This window comes from Cucumis melo, chromosome 12, assembly GCF_025177605.1.
Source record: "Cucumis melo cultivar AY chromosome 12, USDA_Cmelo_AY_1.0, whole genome shotgun sequence".
Lineage (NCBI taxonomy): Eukaryota > Viridiplantae > Streptophyta > Magnoliopsida > Cucurbitales > Cucurbitaceae > Cucumis > Cucumis melo.
In genome coordinates this window covers 24,762,178-24,783,389 of record NC_066868.1, presented here as the reverse complement: position 1 = coordinate 24,783,389, position 21,212 = coordinate 24,762,178, and the positions used below count along the sequence as shown (strand labels likewise).

General features: G+C 35.5%; 4 protein-coding genes and 1 non-coding gene across 6 annotated transcripts; 2 read left to right on the top strand and 3 right to left on the bottom strand.

Annotated features, from left to right (window-relative positions):
* Positions 1–1,536: 1,536 nt before the first annotated feature.
* On the bottom strand, positions 1,537–5,709 carry LOC103485394 (tobamovirus multiplication protein 1). Its single transcript, XM_008442963.3, has 11 exons — positions 5,291–5,709; positions 4,787–4,877; positions 4,646–4,698; positions 3,795–3,887; positions 3,562–3,633; positions 3,314–3,386; positions 3,144–3,189; positions 2,974–3,037; positions 2,305–2,358; positions 2,087–2,164; positions 1,537–1,989 (listed from the first exon to the last, which is right to left on the bottom strand). The coding sequence occupies exons 1-11, from the start codon at positions 5,441–5,443 to the stop codon at positions 1,897–1,899; spliced, it is 870 nt and encodes a 289-aa protein (XP_008441185.1). The 5' UTR covers positions 5,444–5,709; the 3' UTR covers positions 1,537–1,896.
* Positions 5,710–7,935: 2,226 nt separating this feature from the next.
* Positions 7,936–8,007, top strand: TRNAW-CCA (transfer RNA tryptophan (anticodon CCA)). Its single transcript has one exon. It is a non-coding gene; the product is annotated as a tRNA-Trp (tRNA).
* A 125-nt stretch (positions 8,008–8,132) lies between these two features.
* Positions 8,133–11,462, top strand: LOC103485402 (pentatricopeptide repeat-containing protein At1g61870, mitochondrial). The gene is made up of 2 exons (XM_008442976.3): positions 8,133–9,793; positions 10,224–11,462. The coding sequence occupies exon 1, from the start codon at positions 8,232–8,234 to the stop codon at positions 9,447–9,449; it is 1,218 nt and encodes a 405-aa protein (XP_008441198.2). The 5' UTR covers positions 8,133–8,231; the 3' UTR covers positions 9,450–9,793; positions 10,224–11,462.
* On the bottom strand, positions 10,753–11,088 carry LOC103485409 (uncharacterized). Its single transcript, XM_017043404.2, has one exon. The coding sequence runs from the start codon at positions 11,086–11,088 to the stop codon at positions 10,753–10,755; it is 336 nt and encodes a 111-aa protein (XP_016898893.2).
* An 839-nt stretch (positions 11,463–12,301) lies between the features above and the next one.
* Positions 12,302–21,073, bottom strand: LOC103485419 (phospholipase A I). 2 transcript variants are annotated; one of them, XM_008443000.3, is made up of 18 exons: positions 20,195–21,073; positions 19,758–19,905; positions 19,535–19,613; positions 19,246–19,399; positions 18,937–19,146; positions 18,586–18,831; positions 18,339–18,501; positions 17,974–18,234; positions 17,770–17,891; positions 17,258–17,419; positions 16,038–16,230; positions 15,415–15,551; positions 15,210–15,348; positions 14,811–15,017; positions 14,242–14,713; positions 13,937–14,153; positions 13,737–13,826; positions 12,302–13,021 (listed from the first exon to the last, which is right to left on the bottom strand). In XM_008443000.3, the coding sequence occupies exons 1-18, from the start codon at positions 20,735–20,737 to the stop codon at positions 12,578–12,580; spliced, it is 3,987 nt and encodes a 1,328-aa protein (XP_008441222.1). In that variant the 5' UTR covers positions 20,738–21,073; the 3' UTR covers positions 12,302–12,577. The 2 variants fall into 2 exon arrangements, with proteins under 2 accessions (XP_008441222.1, XP_008441231.1); XM_008443009.3 differs by lacking the exon at positions 20,195–21,073 and having other exon boundaries at positions 19,246–19,410; positions 19,758–19,828.
* Positions 21,074–21,212: the final 139 nt, after the last annotated feature.

Genomic DNA, 21,212 nt, shown 5'->3' with positions numbered 1-21,212 from the left:
TATATATACTTCAAAATTTAAAACTAAGAAAAATAAACTGTTTAAAGATACTATTTTGGGATAGTTGCAAATGTAACAATTATATTTAAAATAATTAAGTATATAACAATATTTTAAAAAAATTGCAAATATAGTATAATATGTTAAAATCTATCAATGATAAGAGTTTATCACTACCATGTAGCAAATGTTGTTCTATCACTGATAAATCATAAGAATCTATCAACAATAGAAGTCTATCATAGACTTTACTATATTTACAATTTTTTAAAAATATTGTTACATACTTAATAATTATTCTAAAAATTATTACCTATTATAATTATCCGCAAATAGTCACAATAATAATTATTGGGTTAATCAAATGTTAAAAGTGCCATTCTAGTCTTCTTATTTCATGAATCACTCATTTAAAGAAAAAGAAATGTGAATATTAATAAACAAATGAGTGATTCAAATATTTATTAAAAGTGGATATGTTATATGTTATATTTGATATTTGATCATTCTTAAAACATTCAAATTTATTTTTTGCATCACAGATTTGGTACAATTGAATGCCTCTTGTGGGTTGCACGATGTCGATCTGGACAGTCATGTCCATAGTACAGATCGAATACCAACGTTGTGTTGTATTGTATTGTTTTTCTTTTCTTTTAAAATGTCAATTTTTTCCTAACAAAAACATATCATAATTAACCGATTTAAATTCTGAAAGAAATTCAAAATTTTGTTACAATTACAATATAAACTTTTTAATCCCACAAATTGTTTGACTAATGATATAAATTCCAACTTTTAATCGTTAACTCATCTTTACAATGTCTCATACCTTTTATATTCGAGTAAGTTAATCTCTTTTGTATTTGATGAGTAGATTAATCTTATTCATTAACTTTATCTTAAACTAATCTTATTCCTTTTCTTTACCTTTTACATTTATCAAATAATTTTATTGGAAAAATTATCTTTTTCATCTTCAATTTTTAATGAATATGCTTTAAAAATTATCTTTTTAAAACTTAGACCGAATGGATCTATTCTCATAAACTCAGACTGAAAATGTATATTTCTATTCTTGAAAATTCAAAAATCAAAAAGGTAATTTTTCGGATAGAGTAAACTAAATGATCTCTTACAACTTTAAGTTCACTTTTAAGACCACTTTCAAATATATTTGAAATCCAAAATCTAAACTAAATTATTTTAGAAAATTGCAATAGTAGATAATTTAAGAATAAAATATTTAAAGTGTGTTCAATATACCAACAGCATTTGATGTCAAAAATACTCTGTACCCTTTGACACTTAATGGATTGAGCTTTTTTCCTTTTTTGACTTTTGCAAGTTTGGTTAGTGACATAATTTTTAACACTTTGCCAAATCTGGAGGAAGCAGAGATTAATTTTGCCACAAGCCCACAACAACCTGTTTATACCTTTGTTAATCAGGAATTCTCTGCCATTGTCAACCTTGCCCGAGTAGAAATTCAGAAGAAACGCAAATCAATCTACCTCATCACTTGTATACAAATACTAACCAAAATCACAAACAATAGCATCGATAAGCAAAAATAAATTACAAGCAGTTCTTCGAGTCCTCAACACTGTGATACTCATCAAAACACACAATACTTCATCTTACAGAATCTATCTTTGCACAATTAGACCAAACAGAATGAGTTGTTCACAAATCAGACAACACCGAAAGAAGAGTTTCATAATTGCTCTCAGCTAGCAGCAAACAGCTGGGACTATCTTTGGCATTACATGCCACAGCAGAATGCCACATTTACGTACTTTTTTCTTCCAGTTAGGTAAGAATCCACTACTCCAGATAATTGAAAAAACCAACCCCAAGGAGGTGAAGAAGTGTACAGAATGTAATGCACATTGACTAGCGAATGGGGTGGTACTGAGCTGATATTCTCTTAGGAGGCAATTTGCGTAATATGTAAAGAACTAATGCTGAAGGAAGAATTTCGACCAACTGTAAGTTTAACAAAATTTGTTAATATCAACCCAAAGTATGCGGAATATATCAAAATCAGATACGAAACATGAACAAGCATAGTAAAGCAAAGTACCAAGTAGTAGATGAAATTCAGAAGAGGGTGATCTAAAACATCAAGTGATGCATCTGCGTCAAAAGCGGATAAAGCAACCTGCACTCAACAGTTGGGAAAAAAAAGAACATCTTGTGAATCTCATGTAGCGTCAGAAAAGTTGTTTCTTCAACTGAAAATTTCATTTTATTTATAAAGTCTGCCACCCTATGCTTAAAAAGGAAGAGGTTGAACTATACCACAAAGCATCGAATGAGGAAGCAAGTAAAGCATATGGCAGTTACAGATCCAACCTGCAATCATTTTTTTAAGAAAAAGGTATTAAAAGCACAGCACGATTTAGGCGGATCCACAATATACATGAAAACCCATAAGTAACGGCTAAAAAGCCTGATAACAACCTTGATCCTACTCCAAGCGATTCTACTTCGAACAATTGATGGAGCTTACCTTATCAATCTTTTTCTTTTTCTATGTTCTTTTATAAGAAACTTATCGATTTTTTTCTCATCTTCATTGAGGTAAAATTTTAATGTATTTACAAATCCCACTGCCTGAGGAACGGGTTCAGATGTGGGGATCATGTATGTATATATATGATCTACTTAAGTTTAAAGTAGGAATAATAAATATGCACACGTTGCAGAAACCAAACAATGTCTTTTAAACCTACAGCCCCCTTGTAATTGTGGTATCTCAGGTGACAGCTTCTACGGAAAAGTAAATGGAGTTTGACCAGATAATTTGACTATAAATTTTAAGACTTACGTCATCAGTTGCTAAAATATTACATGCAGATGTGGAAGAGAGAAATCTTCATAAGTAACTCAATTTTCCTCATACAATAGGAAGAAAAGGGCGTTTGTGGTTACATCATGATAGAGCACTAATAAACAATTGACACATACCTCATGAAGTTTCTTCCTTCTCCCTTTAGATTCAATTGGAAAACGTCTAAGCATGAAAAACAATCTAAAGATTTTCATACAAGAGAAGTAGTCAGTAAGGGTAATCAAAGATAATACAAAATCTAGATGCATTCAATAATAAATTGAACGGACACGATGTAGATACTCACCTTCCACCATATATCAAGAAGCCTAATGCAGCTATGAACGATACCACTGAGAAAATCAAAGGAAGCAATGGTTATTAGAAAAGGATAAAATAATAAGATCGTCTTCTAGACTTGAACTACAAAGCTTGACCTCTTGTACACAGGAAATGAATCGCTGGAGACAGACTAACCTGCAATGAAAATTTTTCCGATGAATTCTACCACACTGTTGTCATTCACTCCGATGTATATCCAAATGCAAACCTGTCCATAGGTTATTAAATTTGATTCAACAAAATCCCTCCTTGGGAATTTAAATACAAGGAATTCCCTCACCCTTCCAAATAATATTCAAAATTCAGTCAAGGATTTTCAAGTATGAATTGGCTACTTATTGATTTCAAACAAGGGTAGTCAAGAGTAACAGTGTTAAAAATACCTGTATGAGATATATCACACTGTTGATTGAAATGTAAACTGTTCTTAGTTTATCTGTTGGCAGACTTCTTGCCTGTGCATCAAAACAATCGAGGACAACTCAGCAATCTTCATTGTGCCCAAAATGATGGCAATATCAATGACAGCTCAGGCACTAAAAAGGGAAGACAGCCTTGATTGCAATAAAGAAAATTTTAAAAGAAAATAGACAGCAAGACAATACACAAAACTTGCCTGGTGGTATATCTCTGCCCAGAAGAGGACCAGGAGTGTGTACGTTGAGAAAAAAAGAAGCCCAGGAAGTTCCAATAATAACAATAGAAAAACCTGATTCAGAATTAGTTGACATACCTCAGTATACAAGATATAGTCTTCATCACACCTTTTTAAGACTTTCAGAGGCCATAGAACTATTGAAATCTTTAAAATATTAAGAGATTCTATAAAAGAAGAAAAAGAAAGAGAAAAGAGAAACTAAGATGCCATTTGGAAATGTAGCTAAAAGAACTGGTAACTTTAAGTTGCTGAACAATAGAGAAAAGTTCAAGATGATCTATAAAAATTGCACGAATTCCAAAATTGTAGAACATTTGTAATGAAAATCTTTCACAAAAGACACTGATACGATGTGTAATCTCTTATATAGGTTATCATCAACTTCAATATTTTGATAGAGCTACTGTGCAATCTTTTATCTCGTTAAAAAACTTAGTGATAAGTAAATAAAATAGTGGCGGTAAATGTCTTCTTCCCTACTGTAGAAAAAATTAAGAACTTAGATTCGAGCCCAGGAAAGGTTAGGATTCAGTCAAATTAAATTTTAAATACATTTCTGTTGCAACATAAAGTCTGTTATCACAATCTCCACATTCTGATTGTAAATATCTTGTAAATCTAGAGTATTGGGTACTTATAAGTGGGCTACTTTACTTCATCATCAAACACATTGGAATACAGATAATTCATTGTCCAAATCTCTAGAGTTTCAATTGACGAGTCTCAAATAGTATTAAAGATCCAGATACTGTCCAGGCAAATTTTCACAAATAATATCGAAGGTTCAAATACTACTCGTGCAAACTTACCTTTGGTTGCAAAAGAAACACTTGATTGTGGAGCCCAAACACAATTGCACGTACTGAATCACGAAGGAAGAATTGAAACCATCAATTAAAACCTTAAAATGCCTCCTTCGAGAATAAAGTCGAACAATATTCTTAAATTACCTCCATTGACAATGAAATTCATGAGATGGAAAACTTTCTGTGTTGTCCAGCCATATTCCGGAACTCTCAATTCGATCCTTATCAGTTGAATCTGCACGCACGTACACAAACTAAGTTCCAGATGCCCAAAATCTAACACAAATCTTTATTCTAAAGCTCTACTTTGCTCCCCCATTCTTGTTAAAGCGAACGCAAAGTTAGACATCGAAAGCTTAAAGAAGCCCTGATAACTTGGGGTAAAGCATTCAAAGCCCGGAAAGTAAATGAATTAAATAATGGGAAACACAAATTGTACTTGTTGGAATATGAAATTTTCATTTCCCAAAATTCACATTAAATAAACCATAACGATTGGCTCCCATCAATGAGTAAAAGGAGCAATTCTAGGAAATGGAAACGCACCCAAACCAACCAATCTACTCAATTAGCAATCAAATACATAACCATAACCACATATAGCAGATAAGTTTAGATGGATGGGGTACGGAAGCAAAAGAGAGAGACCAAAGCAACGGCGGAGACTAGCGCATATACAGCACAAAGAGAGTAGAAAATCCGATCCTGCCAAAAAGTAGATTCGTTGATGTCATTCCACCAGCTGGTCGCCGTAACTCCCATCTCCATGGTCGTCGTCAAGTTCAGCTGCAATCTCCCCATTCTTCCCTAAATAGTAAAGAATCTTTCCCACTATCGCCCTCCCTCTCCGCCGTAGAATCAGAGAACCGAGAATCTGACGAATTGAGAGGAACAAGCGAACGCCGGCAAGATAGCCACCGCAACGCCGGCGAGGAGAGAGAGGAGACAGAGGAGAAAAGCGATTTTTCTTTGGGTTTTTTGGACTTCGGCCTTTTTATTTATTTTGGTCGCTCTTTCCAAAGTAATCAATTCATAATTCACGAAGGCTGTGGAAAAGAACAAATGGAGTAATCAATCGTTCCCTCCACATAATTTATAAAATGTCATATTTTATCACCAAAGCACTTTTAAATTATAGCAAAATTAATCCAAATATTTATTTTAAAAAAATAAACTATACATTATTTTGATTAATATATTTTTTAAAAAAGTTTTTGTTATTTTTATTTTAAAATGCTTTTCTTTGTGTATTGTTATTTTTATTATTATTTTTGGTAATCCTTGTGCCAAGCTGGAATCTTCCTTCTTTAGATATTAAAATTAAGGGTAAGATTATAATTTGGTGACATCATTTCGATAAGCTTAAACTTTGATTTGGTCCGTTGTGGAGTTTTTTCTTTTCTTAATACAAATTTGGTAGTATACTCCCCATCTTAATTTCGTCCTTTTAATAAAGGTTTAAACATAATCTCTTAGTATGGATAAATTGATTAATGAACAACAATTTTCATATAAGAAAATAAAGTATTCCAACATATTTTCAAAATTTATAATGAAAATATTACTGACAGAAACAATCAAATGAAAAACTAGAGAATTATTATCTGAATTTAAATGGATTTTTTTTCATGATTGTTTTTAATATGATAATTATATTCAATGTAGCAATTGTTATGTTCTTTTTTTATACTTGTGGGCTATGAACATTCTTAGGACCGTATAGTAATAATAACTAATATGGTATAAGAAAAACCTAGGTTACTTGACTTCTTGTCAGAGGATACTAATTACCGTATGTAATAACACGAAGTCAAAACTAGACTAGTTTATCGTAAAGTTTTGACTTTTGATTATTCAAATAGTATGTTTTTGGATTTTTTTTTTAAATAGGTTTTTTAGTTAAGAGATGGGGATGAGAATTTAAACATTTATATATTTAAACAATAGTATACATTTTAATGAGTTGAGTTAGGTTGAGTAGTTGTTTTTAAACTGTATTTCACCTCATTAAAATGAAAACTATATTGATTACCTATAAATTGGATAATTAATGATATGTTTGGATTACATTCTCAAGTGTTTAATCTAAAACAAATAAGTTATTTTGAAAAAAATTAGAATGTATGAAAGTCGCTCAAATTATTTTTTTAAGAGTATTTTAAACATTTTATAAAAAAATAAGTTTAAACAAAACGACCCCGAGTGTGATTATCCAAATACAAATTTAGTAAATGAAAATAGATTGTTGATATGTGATTTGAGTAAAGTATGGTGTAGTGAAAATGAAATTTGTTAAATACAAATCATAAAGAATTAGAATTACAGAATTTAGAAAGAAGACAAATTAAATGGGAACTCTTGTCCAAACAATACAAACCAAATTTGAAATCGAATGGATATAGTGGGTTGGACGGTTCATCTTTTAATTTTAATTTTCTTCTCTTTAATGATAACGTACTGAGGCTTAATCTAACAATACAAAAAGATTTAATTGTTTGTTTATATTCAAGTGGAAATAGTTAGGTTAATCGTAGTGAGGTTAAAAATTATTGATTTTTTTGTTTACTTTGTGTGAAAATGGACATTAAAGATTGATCTTAAGACGTGTGTTTTACTGTTCCTTTTATGATTTATAGGGCAATTGTAATTAGATTGCGTTGTAAAGAAATGTGCCCAACTTCTAACAATTACATAAGCATATCTACAAATTTTTAAACTCAAAACACACAAAAACTACCGAAAATATAGATCTAGTAAATTTTAAATGAAGAAAAAAAAGCTTAGAATAAATAATCGCTAACATGAAATCCGAGACATATATTGAGAGAACGTCAATAGAGATGGTGAAATGAGAAGCTATGACAGTAGTAGACATTAAGAAGGAGAAGTCGAGACAAGAGGGGGAAGGTAACGTCGGCAACGATGTGAGATGAGAGGGAGAGGGTAACGTCGATGACGACGTGAGATGAGAAGCCGAGACGAGAGGGAGATGGTAATGCAGAGAGATGTGAGGCAGCGTGAACTTGTTAAGTAGCAAAGTGAGGTTGTTGTGTGTGACCTAGATTTACTTTTACTAAATTAATAATAATAATAAAAAAAAGTTACTTTTACTAATATATAATACATATCATTAATTCAGCTTGGTTTAAGTTGGGTTAAACCAAAATTTGCTATTTGGGTCATTCGTACACCCTAATTTGAAGCGTTTGCTCCTAGGTCAATTGGCAGCTTCATCGACATGTGTTATAGATATAAGAATTATATAATGTTTTTGCTATCTATATGTCACCGTGGGATCCGTGGCGCAATGGTAGCGCGTCTGACTCCAGATCAGAAGGTTGCGTGTTCGATTCACGTCGGGTTCAAAATCCCGATCTTTAACGGATCATTTTTTTTCTCGATCTATACCGTTCGTTTATCATACTTTTGGAATCTCAGATTTTAACAACGGCACAGATTAAAGGTTTCACCAATCTTCCGTGTTTCGCATCTGCACTAGATTGGCTTAGCCCCCGCCTTCGTCTTCAAGCTTTTGTGCAAAACCCTAGACCTCATTTCTCAAGTTTTCCCTACTGATCATTCTCGAGCTATGGCGCTTCTCTATCGCCTCCGTTCTGCTTTCCCTTCGAACTCGACTTATATCAACTATCATCTTCACTACCGTTCTCTCTCGACAATCCTTTCCCCCGATTCCTCTACTCCTTTGTCAGCAAAACAAAAATCCAGGGCCGCACTCTCCCTACTGAAAACGGAGGAGAATCCTGAGCGCATAATTGATATTTGCCGAGCCGCTGCTCTCACTCCAGAATTTCATCTCGATCGTATCGCTTTCTCTGTTGCCATTTCCAAGCTTTCAAAATCCAAGCATTACGATGGGATTCACCGGTTCCTCGAGGAATTGAAATCTCGTCCCGACTTGAAGAACGAGCGTTTTGCTTGCCACGTTATTGCTCTTTATGGCCAGGCTAATATGCTTGATCATGCTATTCGAACTTTCAAGCAAATTGATGAACTGGGTGTGCGTCACTCTGTTAAATTGCTAAATTCATTGCTATTTGCTTGTAATGTAGCTAAGGATTACAAGGAACTGAAACGGGTTTTTATGGAGTTCCCTAAGATTTATGGAATCGAACCGGATATCGATACTTATAACAGAGTGATTAAGGCGTTTTCGGAGTCGGGTTCGTCGAGCTCAGTGTCTTCGATTGTGGCGGAGATGGACAGGAAGAATGTCAAACCAAATGCAACTTCTTTTGCGAATTGGCTTGCTGGGTGCTACATGGAAGAGAAGTATGAGGATGTTGAGAAGGTCCTAAAATTGATGGAGAAATATGGCGTGCGGCGTGGAGTTGCTACATATAATGCAAGAATACAGAGTCTTTGCAAATTGAAGAAATCAGCAGAAGCAAAAGCTTTATTTGATGGAATGTTATCAAGAGGTACGAAACCAAACTGTGTTACATATTGTGAATTGATTCATGGATTCTCTAAGGAAGGAAATCTAGATGAAGCTAAGAGCCTTTTTAAAAGAATGATCAACAGCGGTTGCAAACCAGACAGTAATTGCTATTTCACTTTGATTTACTTCCTTTGTCGAGGAGGAGATTATGAAACAGCTTTGAAGATCTGTTCGGAGAGCATGGAGAAGGGGTGGGTTCCAAATTTTGGTACAATGAAGTCTCTTGTTGATGGGCTAGTTAGTATTTCGAAGGTCGAAGAGGCAAAGCAACTTATTGGGCAAATCAAAGAGAGGTTCTCAAATAATGTTGAAAAGTGGAGTGAAATGGAAGCTGGATTACCTCAGTGAGGAAATTCTGGGATCCTGTGCAACTATCAATACCAAGCGAACGTTGAGGAAAAACTAGAGAACGAGGCATTTTTTCTTGGCTTGAGCTAATTATTCTCTGCATATGTTTTACATCGATGCAGTTAATTGTTTGTTTTGTCAGGAAGCTGTTATCACAATAGCACTTTTTGTGACCCTTCTGAGAGGCTACGCTGAAATTCTAATGTCTTTTATGTTCTGGCTTTACCGCTGGCTGAAATTTGTAATGCTGTAGTTGAACGAATTCTCTAACGATTGGTAGGCTTTGACCTGCTTAAAGAAGGGTGATAATGTGCTTGAAATGTAGTCGTTGACCTTCCTGTTAGGTTAGTAATTGCTGTATTGATGGAAGCTAGATTGTTTTAAGCAATTTTGTATGTCAATAAAGATGAAACTTAACTTTGGATTTTATGAGTCTTCAGATTTAATCATATCTTTCTTGTTATAATTCAACATTCCCTCTCTGCCATAGTGAATTTGGATAGGAAGTAATTGCCTGATAAAATGCTTATGTTTCTTTTGCATGTCTTCAATTTTTTTGATTTGTTACGAAAGCAAATGTACTTGGATCATTGATCGTGTGTCCAATGGAGAAATAATATTATTAGAGATAATGTTTCAAAATACAATACGAAAATACAATACAATACCCCTAGGTATATATTGCACTTTCCTAAACTAACATAAATATATTCGAGATCCTGTACTGTTGGGTTGTTTGTAGTGCTAAATCCCTCACTGTTGGTTTGTTTGTAGTGCCATATTTCGTTTGTAGAGCCGCATAATAAATCCATGGCATTCCTACCGGATGATGCTATTACCGTACCTGGAGTGAGTTACAATTATGTTTGCTCATTCTTGAATCTGAGGTGTATGGGGTGGCAGGAAAGTGTAATGAAGATCACAAAATTGAATAATTTCTTATGTTTTTCACAACTATATTACATCTCTGCACTAATTCTTTTCCTCTCCCTTCTCTCTCTCATGTACCTGCAAGGAGAAACATCTGAAGAGCCACAGTACTTCCATACAATTGAATATTTTCTCCTAAACTGGATTGCTTGATGATTGAAACTTGAAACAGCTAAATGGTTCCCTTTCTCTGTGGCCCATCATCTGAATGGAAACCCTAGGAAGTTTCCTTTATAGAATTTGGAAACACAAACCATATAAAGCATCAACAACATCGAACAACTTACATTTAAGAGAAGCTGCTTGTTAGCTTCTCTTGCAGATCCTGACCCCATGATACATATTCTGAGAATTATGAAACATCCATCACCATCTACACGTGCAAGCTATGGAAATCATTCTGAAGGATCGTATAACTCAACCCAGAAATCTTATTCATGCGATTGCTTCTCGAAGCATCAAAAGTCGAGCACATTTTTGTAATGAAGCGATTGCTGGTTAGCTTCTTCTTCCTTCGCCATGACATTATAGATTGCCAGAAGGTGGGTGGTGAATTTCTACAGCCAGAAGAAGCCATTTCAGGTCCTTGAGACCTCTGTGAGCTGATGGAGGTTTCAAGCTCAATCTTGGCAAAATAATCGATTTCCTTCTTTATGAGCGAACCAATGGTTCCTCGAGTTCCAATGGCAACAGGAGCAGTTGCAGCCATTCCGTAATGGGATTTGTAGAATGTGTTGTTGGGTTTATTATGTTGCATTCGTTTTGATGTTGTAAAATTGAAGAAATGGAAAGAAGGTTTTGGGATGAAGGATGTGAGATGTTGTAGGGTCCTTTTTCCTAAAGGGGTTGTGATTTGTTTGCTTTGAGTCTAAGCCAACTCCTTTATTTTGATCTTTTCATAAAGCCGTCTGTTGAAGTAAAGTGCTTTGGAAGAGATAGAGAGCAGCATCAGCTTGAGATTTTTATATAATATTTCATTCTGAATGTGAATGCTGCGAAGAAGCATCCCAGTGTTTTCCTGTCCCCGACGATATTATGATACCTTTTCTGATCTCTAATAATTCCGCTGCCCTCATTATTTTCGCATGTTTTTTATTTAATTTATTTAGTCCATGTTTCAAAATATTATAACTTTACTCTTGTAATTTGACTTTTGTATCTATCTTTGAACTTTAAGACATATTTTTCAACTTAATTCATCTACTGAAAATTTAATTGAAGTTGTTTTGTAAAAAGATATCCTCCAAAATGTCTTTTTTTCAAGAGAGAACTTACTCCAACACTATCTTGGGAAGAAATGATTTAGTTTTGAATAAAATACTTCTAATTTTTGTCAATGGTTTTTAAAATTCTATTATATTTTAAAGTACAATAATGATAGAAAATGTATCGTCGTGATTTGTTGGTTGAGCCTTTTATGTTTCATTTGTTGAGAACAGAATCACCTTTTTAAATTGAAAATTAAGATCGATACTTTAAAATAAAAGTGTCATGTTGATGTACTCAATAGAACACAGTGCAATTGAGTTGTGAAGATTTCTTCTGCCTCCTTTGCCTTGTCAAGAATCTAAGATAGGAGGAGTTTTGGTTTTGCCAATTTATAATTTATTTATTTTTTCGTTTTGCTTCCTAGATAAAATATTGGTCAATATAACAATCGATTTTCACCAAATATTATACAATTAAGTAACTTGGGCAATTTTCTTTGTCTCGGAGATAAACATACGATGGAGGCTCTAAACTAACTTTTTCTTTTGTTGAGAGTACGCATGTTTGAGATATGTTTACTAATTTCTTGAAATGCAATAATGTATTCTATTTGAACGAGTGATACTTCAAACCCAATGCTTCCAAGTTCCAACCATATGTACAACTTTTTGGTAGTTGGGTTATTCCAATGGAGAGATAAAATACAAGCATAGTAATCAGAAGAGAATTTATCCATTTACATGTAAATTTGCCAAGGCAAAGTTAAAATTGAACAAATAAGAGCAATGCGAACACCTTTCTGAGTGCCTTATATCTATGGTATGGCATTCAAAAAATAGTTATTAGTTATAATGAACAAAAAGAGCCTCAAAATTGGATCTTCCCTCTTATTTTCTTAAATATTCTCTATACTCGCACTATTGAGTATTGTCTCTCTATGTAAATCTCTTTCATTCATTTTAGCAATGAATGTGAGATTGATGAAGATATTATTGGACACCAGGGCGATGACATGTATACCTTAACTTCCTATGCGAAGCAAGAGCTTGGAGTAAAGCAGCATTTACACTTGCACGCTCTCGGAATAACGAGTCGTACAAGTGAGTGACAAACTGTGAAAGTTCCCCTTCATCATCATCCCAGGTATCAAATGGATAATTTCCAATTTTCTCAGCATCACTGTCTTCCCAGTCACTCATTGGACTAGAAAGCTCCGCATCGTCATCTTCTCCCTCCTCTTCGCCAATCTCAAACTTCCCATTTTCCATAGTATCGTACTCCCCTGTCTGGAATGTTGCTGATTGTGTTTCGGGGGGTTCATTTGAAGGACATATTACAGCTTTAGCCCCAGAGTCCAAAAAGGCTCTAATTAAAGCTGGGGTTGGCCCATGGGTTCCGGTGCAGAAAATGATCCTGTCCCTCCAAGCACCAACCTAGAGAAAATTCAGAAATACAAATAGTGGATAAGTGACATTAAGGGAAAAAAGACATGGATGCAAGCGGATTAACCATTCTTTCTCAACCAAGTGAAGGACTGACAATTCAAATCTCAAGTATCATCTAGAAACTTATTAGAAAACAATCTTTAAAACTTACTATCCTTGCCGTATAACAAACTAATAAGATAATGAGAATCAAACATGGAAGAAAAATATTCTAAAAGCCTTCAAGGATATAGCCTAAAGGAAAAAGCCATTGTATCATTAACCTATTCTCCAACGTATTTACTATAGTTCTCCAGGTATGTAGGTTGCAAAAGAAAATGGCTGAGCACAGGAATATAGATAGAACTACCACCATGAATTGAACCCAGGCCAACGAAAAACATCTAGGAGGAAAAGGAAGGACAGAATCATCAAATCTTGTCTGAAAAACCAAAGAGTTCTGACAAAGAAACTACATGAAAGAAAAAAAACCAAACAAAAGCAATTGAAGAAAATATCTATTGATGAGAATTATGAACAAAAAATGTAATGGACTTTCACCGTTCCAATGATTTCCTAGAATGAACTTCAAACCCTCCCCCAATAGAGAGTTCGTTAGCATCTTTAACAAATTAAACATGCATCAATTATCATAAGAGGAAAGAATTTGAAGACAAAAAAATGAAAGAGATTGATCATAATAGAAAGAGATTTGAAGCCCTACCATCCAACGAACATCATCAGGTGATAAGTGCAAGGAAGGAACTGTTCTACGAAACAAGTAAGCCGAAATTTCTTGGTCATCCTCCATAACCTTCAACAATAAACATCAATTGACATTCAGAACTTGAATTCTCTGCATTGTGACTTTTGACTATAACAAGAAATCACGAGAAAGCAAAGAAAAATGCCAAGATAACATACTTGGGTTTGTCGTCCTAAATAACGATGGACGATACCTCCAATTTGGAAGTAGGGTTTGAGCGCCACCAGATCCGACACAGTCAAGACATTGGCAAGCAATGACGCACCCTTTCTACGATGACTCCGCATGGTGGACAACAAACTAAGCTTAACACTTTGTAGAAATTTCTCTGCAAGTTCCCCAGGTTCTGCAACTACAAAAACATCATTTCGCCAACTACAAGAATAAAAAATGAGCAAGTCAGGACCAAATGCAAAGGCTGCAACTAAATTCACAAATCATAAATTTCTGTACATATGTTGACCTTAATATTGAGCCGAATGAGTCATTTTGAAGGGCTAAATGTACAATGCCCACTTGAGGTGAATTTTGTAACTTCTCATGCAATGCCCGTACAGGTAAGGAGAGTTCTCTGGGTCCTGAAGGAGACTCGGGGGTGAATGCTGCTCCTTTACCCATATGACCATCTAAGTTTAAAGGTGGGACCATATCAATTCGACCAAGCCTTTGTGGTCCAACATCAGGACTATAAAGAAGTGGGCTTGATGGAAAGCTTCCAGTAAACAAGGGGGATGTAAAAGGTGTCGGGAATGTTGATGAAGGAACAGTCTTCAAAGCCCCAGATGTTCCTTGCATAAGGGATATTCGAATTCCATTTTTGGAACAAAATGCTTCAAGTTCACGAGCATGATACATAACTTTTCCAGCATCAGGACTGTTGGAAGCTTCAACCAGTAGAACATTCCGTCTCCAACCCAAAGAAGGGCTATTTTCATCTAGCATTTCCAGAAATCAGACAAATAATTGGTTAGTTCACAAAATCCAAACAGAATGACTGAGCAGTTGAAAATGCTACGGGGACGAAATAAACACCTATGGATGATGCCATGACACTGGAGAAGTGAAGTGAATTTAAGTTCTCCGACCACTTCTCATCATGTTGATAAGGCAAGATCAATCTTTCACAGGCATTCTTGAAGGCCAGATTATTACTTTGGATATACTCCTCAACTGCAGCTTCCAACTTTAGCCACACTGCTGGATCAGTCTCGTCCAGTTCCATATCACATCGTTCATCCACTGCAATAGATAAATAAAAATAAAATAAAATAAACTGAGAATAATATGCACATCTCTGTTCTCGAAATAGACGTGCCAGAGGATAACCCTAAATTCTTTTAAGGTCAGAATTTGTTGAAGGCAAATAACTGCACAAATGAAATTTCACAGAAATGCTAAAGCAATTACCCATTGCACATTAAGATATCATACCTGGGTTAAACCGGAAATAATGTATTTCAGGCAGCATGGGTAACAACGTACTCAAGGCTTCCTCCACTCGGTCCACAGAGCATGCACTCTCAATAAGCACTTGTCCAGTGTCTAAATAACGCCATCCACCTTTCCTCACCTAAACCAGTCAAGACAGTTATAGAGCATTTAAATAATCTAATTAATCATATGAAAAATAAATTACCTTCATTGGAGTAGAGCCACAGCCAATGGAAACTAAGCAGTCAATTCTTGTGTCAGGCCATAGAAGTTGTGCTTCTCTGATGGCAAAGATAGTAGGATTGTTTGCCACAATGGCTCCATCTTGCCAGCGATTTACGTCTTCAAAAATTTCAGAGGATCATGAATAAATATATCAAAGATGAAGCATCTTTATCTTTAATCTTTAATAAATTAGAAGTAGGACTGAGAATCGTTAGTTAACTTATATTCACTCTACTCACATGTTAAATTTCATTCATGTCATTACATATGACTATTTGTAATCCATCTCATGACAATCAAAGGAAATATTTGTAGTATTTCATTTAAGTCATGATGTCCATCCTACTCGCATGTTTTTATTCACAAGCAACTTAATTTCACTTCAAAATTGCAATTAAAATTCGCTACACAACTATAGATTATCACCAATTTAAGAAACACGTTGAGTTTATTTATGCAATTTATTAATTATATCTAATCAAATTCATTTAAAAGCTACTTTGTTTTACCTAGAATAAAATTTAAGTACCCAAATGTATGGTCTAATTAATAATAAAGGAGAATAATAATATATTTACTTATAGGAAAACTAGTAAAAAATACCATCTGAAAAATCATCAAGATAGTAAGGTGCAGCAGACGAAGCTCTTATAGCTTTCCATACTTGGTGCTTGCAACTTCCAATGAAAGCACTGCGTTTATAGCCATCTTGGGCACTGGCCAAAGGTGATCCAAACACAGTAATTCCTGAACTGTCTGAAATTGCAAGAGGTACCTCTGGTGTTCCGACAGGATACTGCAAAATTGTAGAATACAATGCAGCAATTGCTACTATCAGATCTAGGATCACAGTTAATGCAAAGGAAAACAAGCTGCTTTAGTAAATTGTGTCCGATAAAAAACAAGATACTAAAAGGTCTTATTTCAAGTCTTCTTCTGAAAAGAGGATTTTCTTTGAGTTGTTCAAGGACCGAATTAGGAGCCTTGATTGTCCTGGCGGGTTCTATTTCATGTCTCATTTCAATTCTCCCTCTCTCTCTCCAGTTTCTTAACTGTTCACTTATTTCTATAGATTATGCTTGGCTTAACTTAGACTAAACCATAACGCTTAGCTTAAACCTTAACTTGGATTAGACCATGCAGCATTGATCCCATTTGTTTCTTATCGGAAGAGTGATTGTTTTTTTTTTTTCCTAAATATGAAATAACTTTTCGGTTTTCATCGAGATACGAAAACTTCAGGAAAACAACCTCCAAAGGGATTAAAAAAAAGATAAACAACTACAAATAAAAATAGGCCAATACACAACCCACCAAAAGAAAAAAAGCAACTCTTAGAGGACCAATAACATGGAAAAATCATTTCCCATTGTACAATAACTGTCCTGTTGTGCGTACAAAAACTTACAGGCTAAAGAAAAAAACCAATTAAAGCCTCTTAGAGATTCAATAACAGAAAATAAATCATTTCCTTGTGCTATAATTGTCCTTTTAGGGGGCGTGGAATATAAATTCTCAATGTAGCATAAAATCCATTTCATGGCTTCTTTTGTAGCTTCCAGTGCTGAAAGTATTGCACTTAGAGACAACAGGAAAGAAATTCCCTTTGATTGTGATTGAACTATCCTTTCGTGCATATGCAAAGAGATAACAATCAGACTTCAGAGAGTGGAACACAAACTTTCAGCATGGTCTAAGGTTTGCTTCATGGCTTCCTCGTGGTTCTGCATGCTGAAAATCATCTAATGCATATTGTGGTTCTTTTCTTCTAACATACAAATTCTGAGCCTACTTAAAAGAAGATAGATGTCTTAATCACACACCTGATAATTGCGGAATAAGAAAGGCTGAGCTGGTACCATGCTCATCAAGGTTGACACAACAAATACTTTCGGGGGGTTTCTAACTGCAGATTCTATTAATAGGTCCCCATCCTCATCTGCACACATTTCCTTCAATAGCCTCTCAAATTGATCAGCGCTATGCTGCAAGACATCATTGCAAGAGCATATTCAATCAGCAGCTGGTTGGTGATAACAAAACGCAACAACAAAGTTTGCATAGTTATACATAGATCCTATGTTCCTTAATGGAAAGAATATTATGTATCTACCATGTTCCGTCATTTATAAATATAATTTTTAACAATAAGATGGATAAGTGACCATTAATAAAGGCTTGCTGCTTTGCTTTCAAAGAGTCGAGAAAATCAAAAGCTGGTTTGACAAATTCAACAATAATTTTCTTTAAGAAAGTTGAAAATATAATAAGAGCTTCCCAAGGGGAAACACCGCAGCATATACAAAGTGATGCAAAAAATCAAGAAAATAATTACTTTAGATCCATGGACAACAACTCTGAAACTCTGTGAAGAACTTTTGTAAAGTTGATCCAGCTTTTCTCTCCAGGAAGCAGCTTCACTGTCCTTTGGTGTAGGCTCAGCAAATACAAGCTTTCCTATAATCCAAAAAAAGGAAGTTTTACAGTAAATTGATGAATTGCAAAATTTAATCATAGCTTACCTTTGCAGCATACTAACCAAGATTTTTATATATTTCTTCACATTGATCCAAAGTCATTTGCTTAATCCCTAGGGCAACAGCTAGCATGCCTCCAGTCGATGTGCCACATATAAGATCAAACAATTCATGTATCTGCCTTCCAGTCCCTTTCTCAATTTCTTTAAGTATTTGAACTGTTGCCAAACCTTTCATGCCACCGCCATCCATTGAGAGTATCCGCAGTCCTTGCTTTGCTACTTGTCTCCCTTTCAGAGCACGCCGTAAATTTTCATTCTCCCCTACCCAAAAAGAAAAGGGAAAAAAAGAAAAAAAAAATCAAATTGAGGAATGTGAGAACGTGAATCTCAGATGTACAAATTAAAATTGATAAAAGAACACAAACCAAGGATTGCTAAAGCTCGAGCTGCAGCTTTATTCACACGTGGGTTAGGTGCAACTGTCAAGCGTAAGAGTAGTTCGCGCAACTTTTCAGAAGTAACTAGAATGCGACGATTGTCCAAGCAAAATGCCAAGTTTCCAACTGTCAATAACGCTGACCTTTGCACCTGCAGAAAAAGATTGAGAGAATTACATACAAAAGAGTAGAGAAGCAAGGGAGCTTTGGTGGACTGAAGAATTTGTAGACTTGCCTCTGGATTTTTCTGGGCACATAACAATTTCAGGGATTTTAAAAGTTCCTTGGTCAACATTTTCTGAGCTACAGTATCAGATGTGAAAGCCAACTTGGCCACGACGTGCAATACAGAAATTACTTCATCCTGTGAAACAGATTTTAGGACAGTTTTAATGGGCTGCATTATGTCTGCTTTCATCAACTGCATGGCAATGGAGACATCTGAAGCAAGAGAAGAAAGAGCAAAGCATGCTTGTACAACCTGCCATAAGTAACAGCTGTTTAAAATAAACCTACCAGTAGTGTCTCAAATTAAGGAAAAAAGAACAGCAAAAAGGAATAATCAGTTCAGAAATGTAAGTCTCACCACATGACGGTTCTCACTGCTTATCATACTTATAAGCTGATGAATTGCATTCTCATCTTTACTAATAACTGCACGATTTCCTTCATCTTGCATGATTTTTGCTAGGGCAGATGCTAGCAAAGGGTGGTGACAGGAAGAAAAACGGAAAATAAGGGAGAAGAAGGCACTAAGCTTATGTCTGGATGCACCAAAATAAGAGTTATTTTCCATCTGCACATATCAACAGCAAAATCAATCAACACAAAATGTTATCATGTGAGTTAATTCAATCCTTTATTTGAATGTTTGCATTATTGTATACAATACTACCTCTATTTGAACGTCCACAGATCTCAAGTTTTCATCTGCCACAATTTTGATATTTGCAAGAGAAAGATGGCGTAAATTGTGCAATGGCAATATTTCAGGAAGAAATTCAAGAGGGTTACCAAATAGTCTAAGAACACGCAACTCAGCCATAGCCCTGTCAGAAAGCTGGAGAAGATCATTAGACCCAAAAAAATATCTAGGGATCACCAAGAACTCTTTAAACAAAGGGGCATTAACACTGTAAAATACAAAGCAAGAATTGCTGTTTATCTAAAATAAGACAAATAACCTGAAGTCAAGAAGAGGCCTAACGAGTTTGTTGTGTTCCAATGATAGCTCCACCAGTCCAACACACTGCCTCAACTCCACTGCTCAACATTGTTTCAAAAATCAAATCAATACGGCAGGAGACTTATTGATGCAGCTCAAACTAGAGGCTCATTTATACTTGATCTAAATCAAGTTTCTACCATGCACAGGTGCCCTTGTAAGTTGTAGAAAACAATGCTTACCTGGTACGGAAACCAGAAAGTTGAAATCAACTCGAAGCACTTTCAGATTTTTTATCTCACCAAGCTCAGGCGGCAAAACCGTTAGTTTATTGTTTTCAAGGTATAATTTTTCCAGTAGTGGCAGTCGAGTTAAATCTGCAGGCAATGCCTGGAATGAACACAAAGAAACATTCATAAACTCAACTTCAAGCCATACTTCCAACGACCACAGCATTCATTCAAAACGATTGACCCATAAGAATGATAAAAAGAAGCAATCAAATATAATTGATCAATCAAAAGGAGCAAGAGAACTGAAGACGTCGCAAGGTCCCATCGCTTCAAAATACAAAAACTTGTTTATACAAATTGGAAAAGCTGATGAAAACCGCCATTACAATAAACATGCTCGCAGAAGGAGAAGCGTAATTGAAAAATCAATTGCCACAAACGCTTACCAACAAACCACAACCACAGAGATTGAGCATGGTTACGGTTTTCCAGTGCTCGCCAAAATCAACCGCAGCGTCGCCAGCCCCTGGTATCTTCTGTGCCAAATTCGACCTCAACAACCGCGTCAGAACGCCAACCCCATCATTCTGCTGCCCCGATCCCGCTGACTTCGCCATCGTCACAGCTCTAAGAGGCTCCCTCCTCTTCAAAACTCTCATATCTACATCCACATTCTCTGCTTCTTCGCGGTACTTCAATTCTACCTGCACAGCATCCTGCGGCACCGGCAAGGCAACCATGAGCTGAGACTGAAGCCTGAGAGCCACCTGATCTTCATCATCCCCAGCCGACCAATCCAAATCAATCCGAAATCCAAGTTCCTGACCCTGCGTCAAAATGGTTGTCGCTGCCGACGACGACGACGACGAAGAAGAACACGATGAGGAGGAGGAGACACGATCAGGATTCTCCGCATCCTCTTCCGAACCATAATTCAGTTTCAAATGAAAAACCTCAGATGGCCGTTTCCATCCAAGTCCCCAGGACATTTCAACCAAATAAAAAATTATTTACAAATTCGCGATGATCCAATCGAGCAGTGAAGAACCAAAGTCAAATTGCACCTGGTTCACGGCATACTACCATTGGTCTTAAACACCAGAAATAAGACACTGATTCCTTTCAACTATGATCGAATTTTCTCAGAAGGAACAACGGAGATTGATCACCGGAGAGATACTCGACGGACATTCACGATAGCTTATCGTTCATTGTTCAACTACGAGACACCAAATGAAGCTGACACAAAACGTTTTCTTCTCAAGCCTTCCGAGTTCCGATTCGATATATATATTCATTTGCCGTTTCCTCAAGCAAGCATGCGATTTCGGTGAACAATGTGACGTCGTTTAAGCTCCTCTCCTCTTTATCTATCTCTTTGACATATTTAAATGTCACATAATATAGGTAATAGTTTTTTTTAATAAGCATAAAAATAAAATAAAATAGATAAGGCTCATTTAT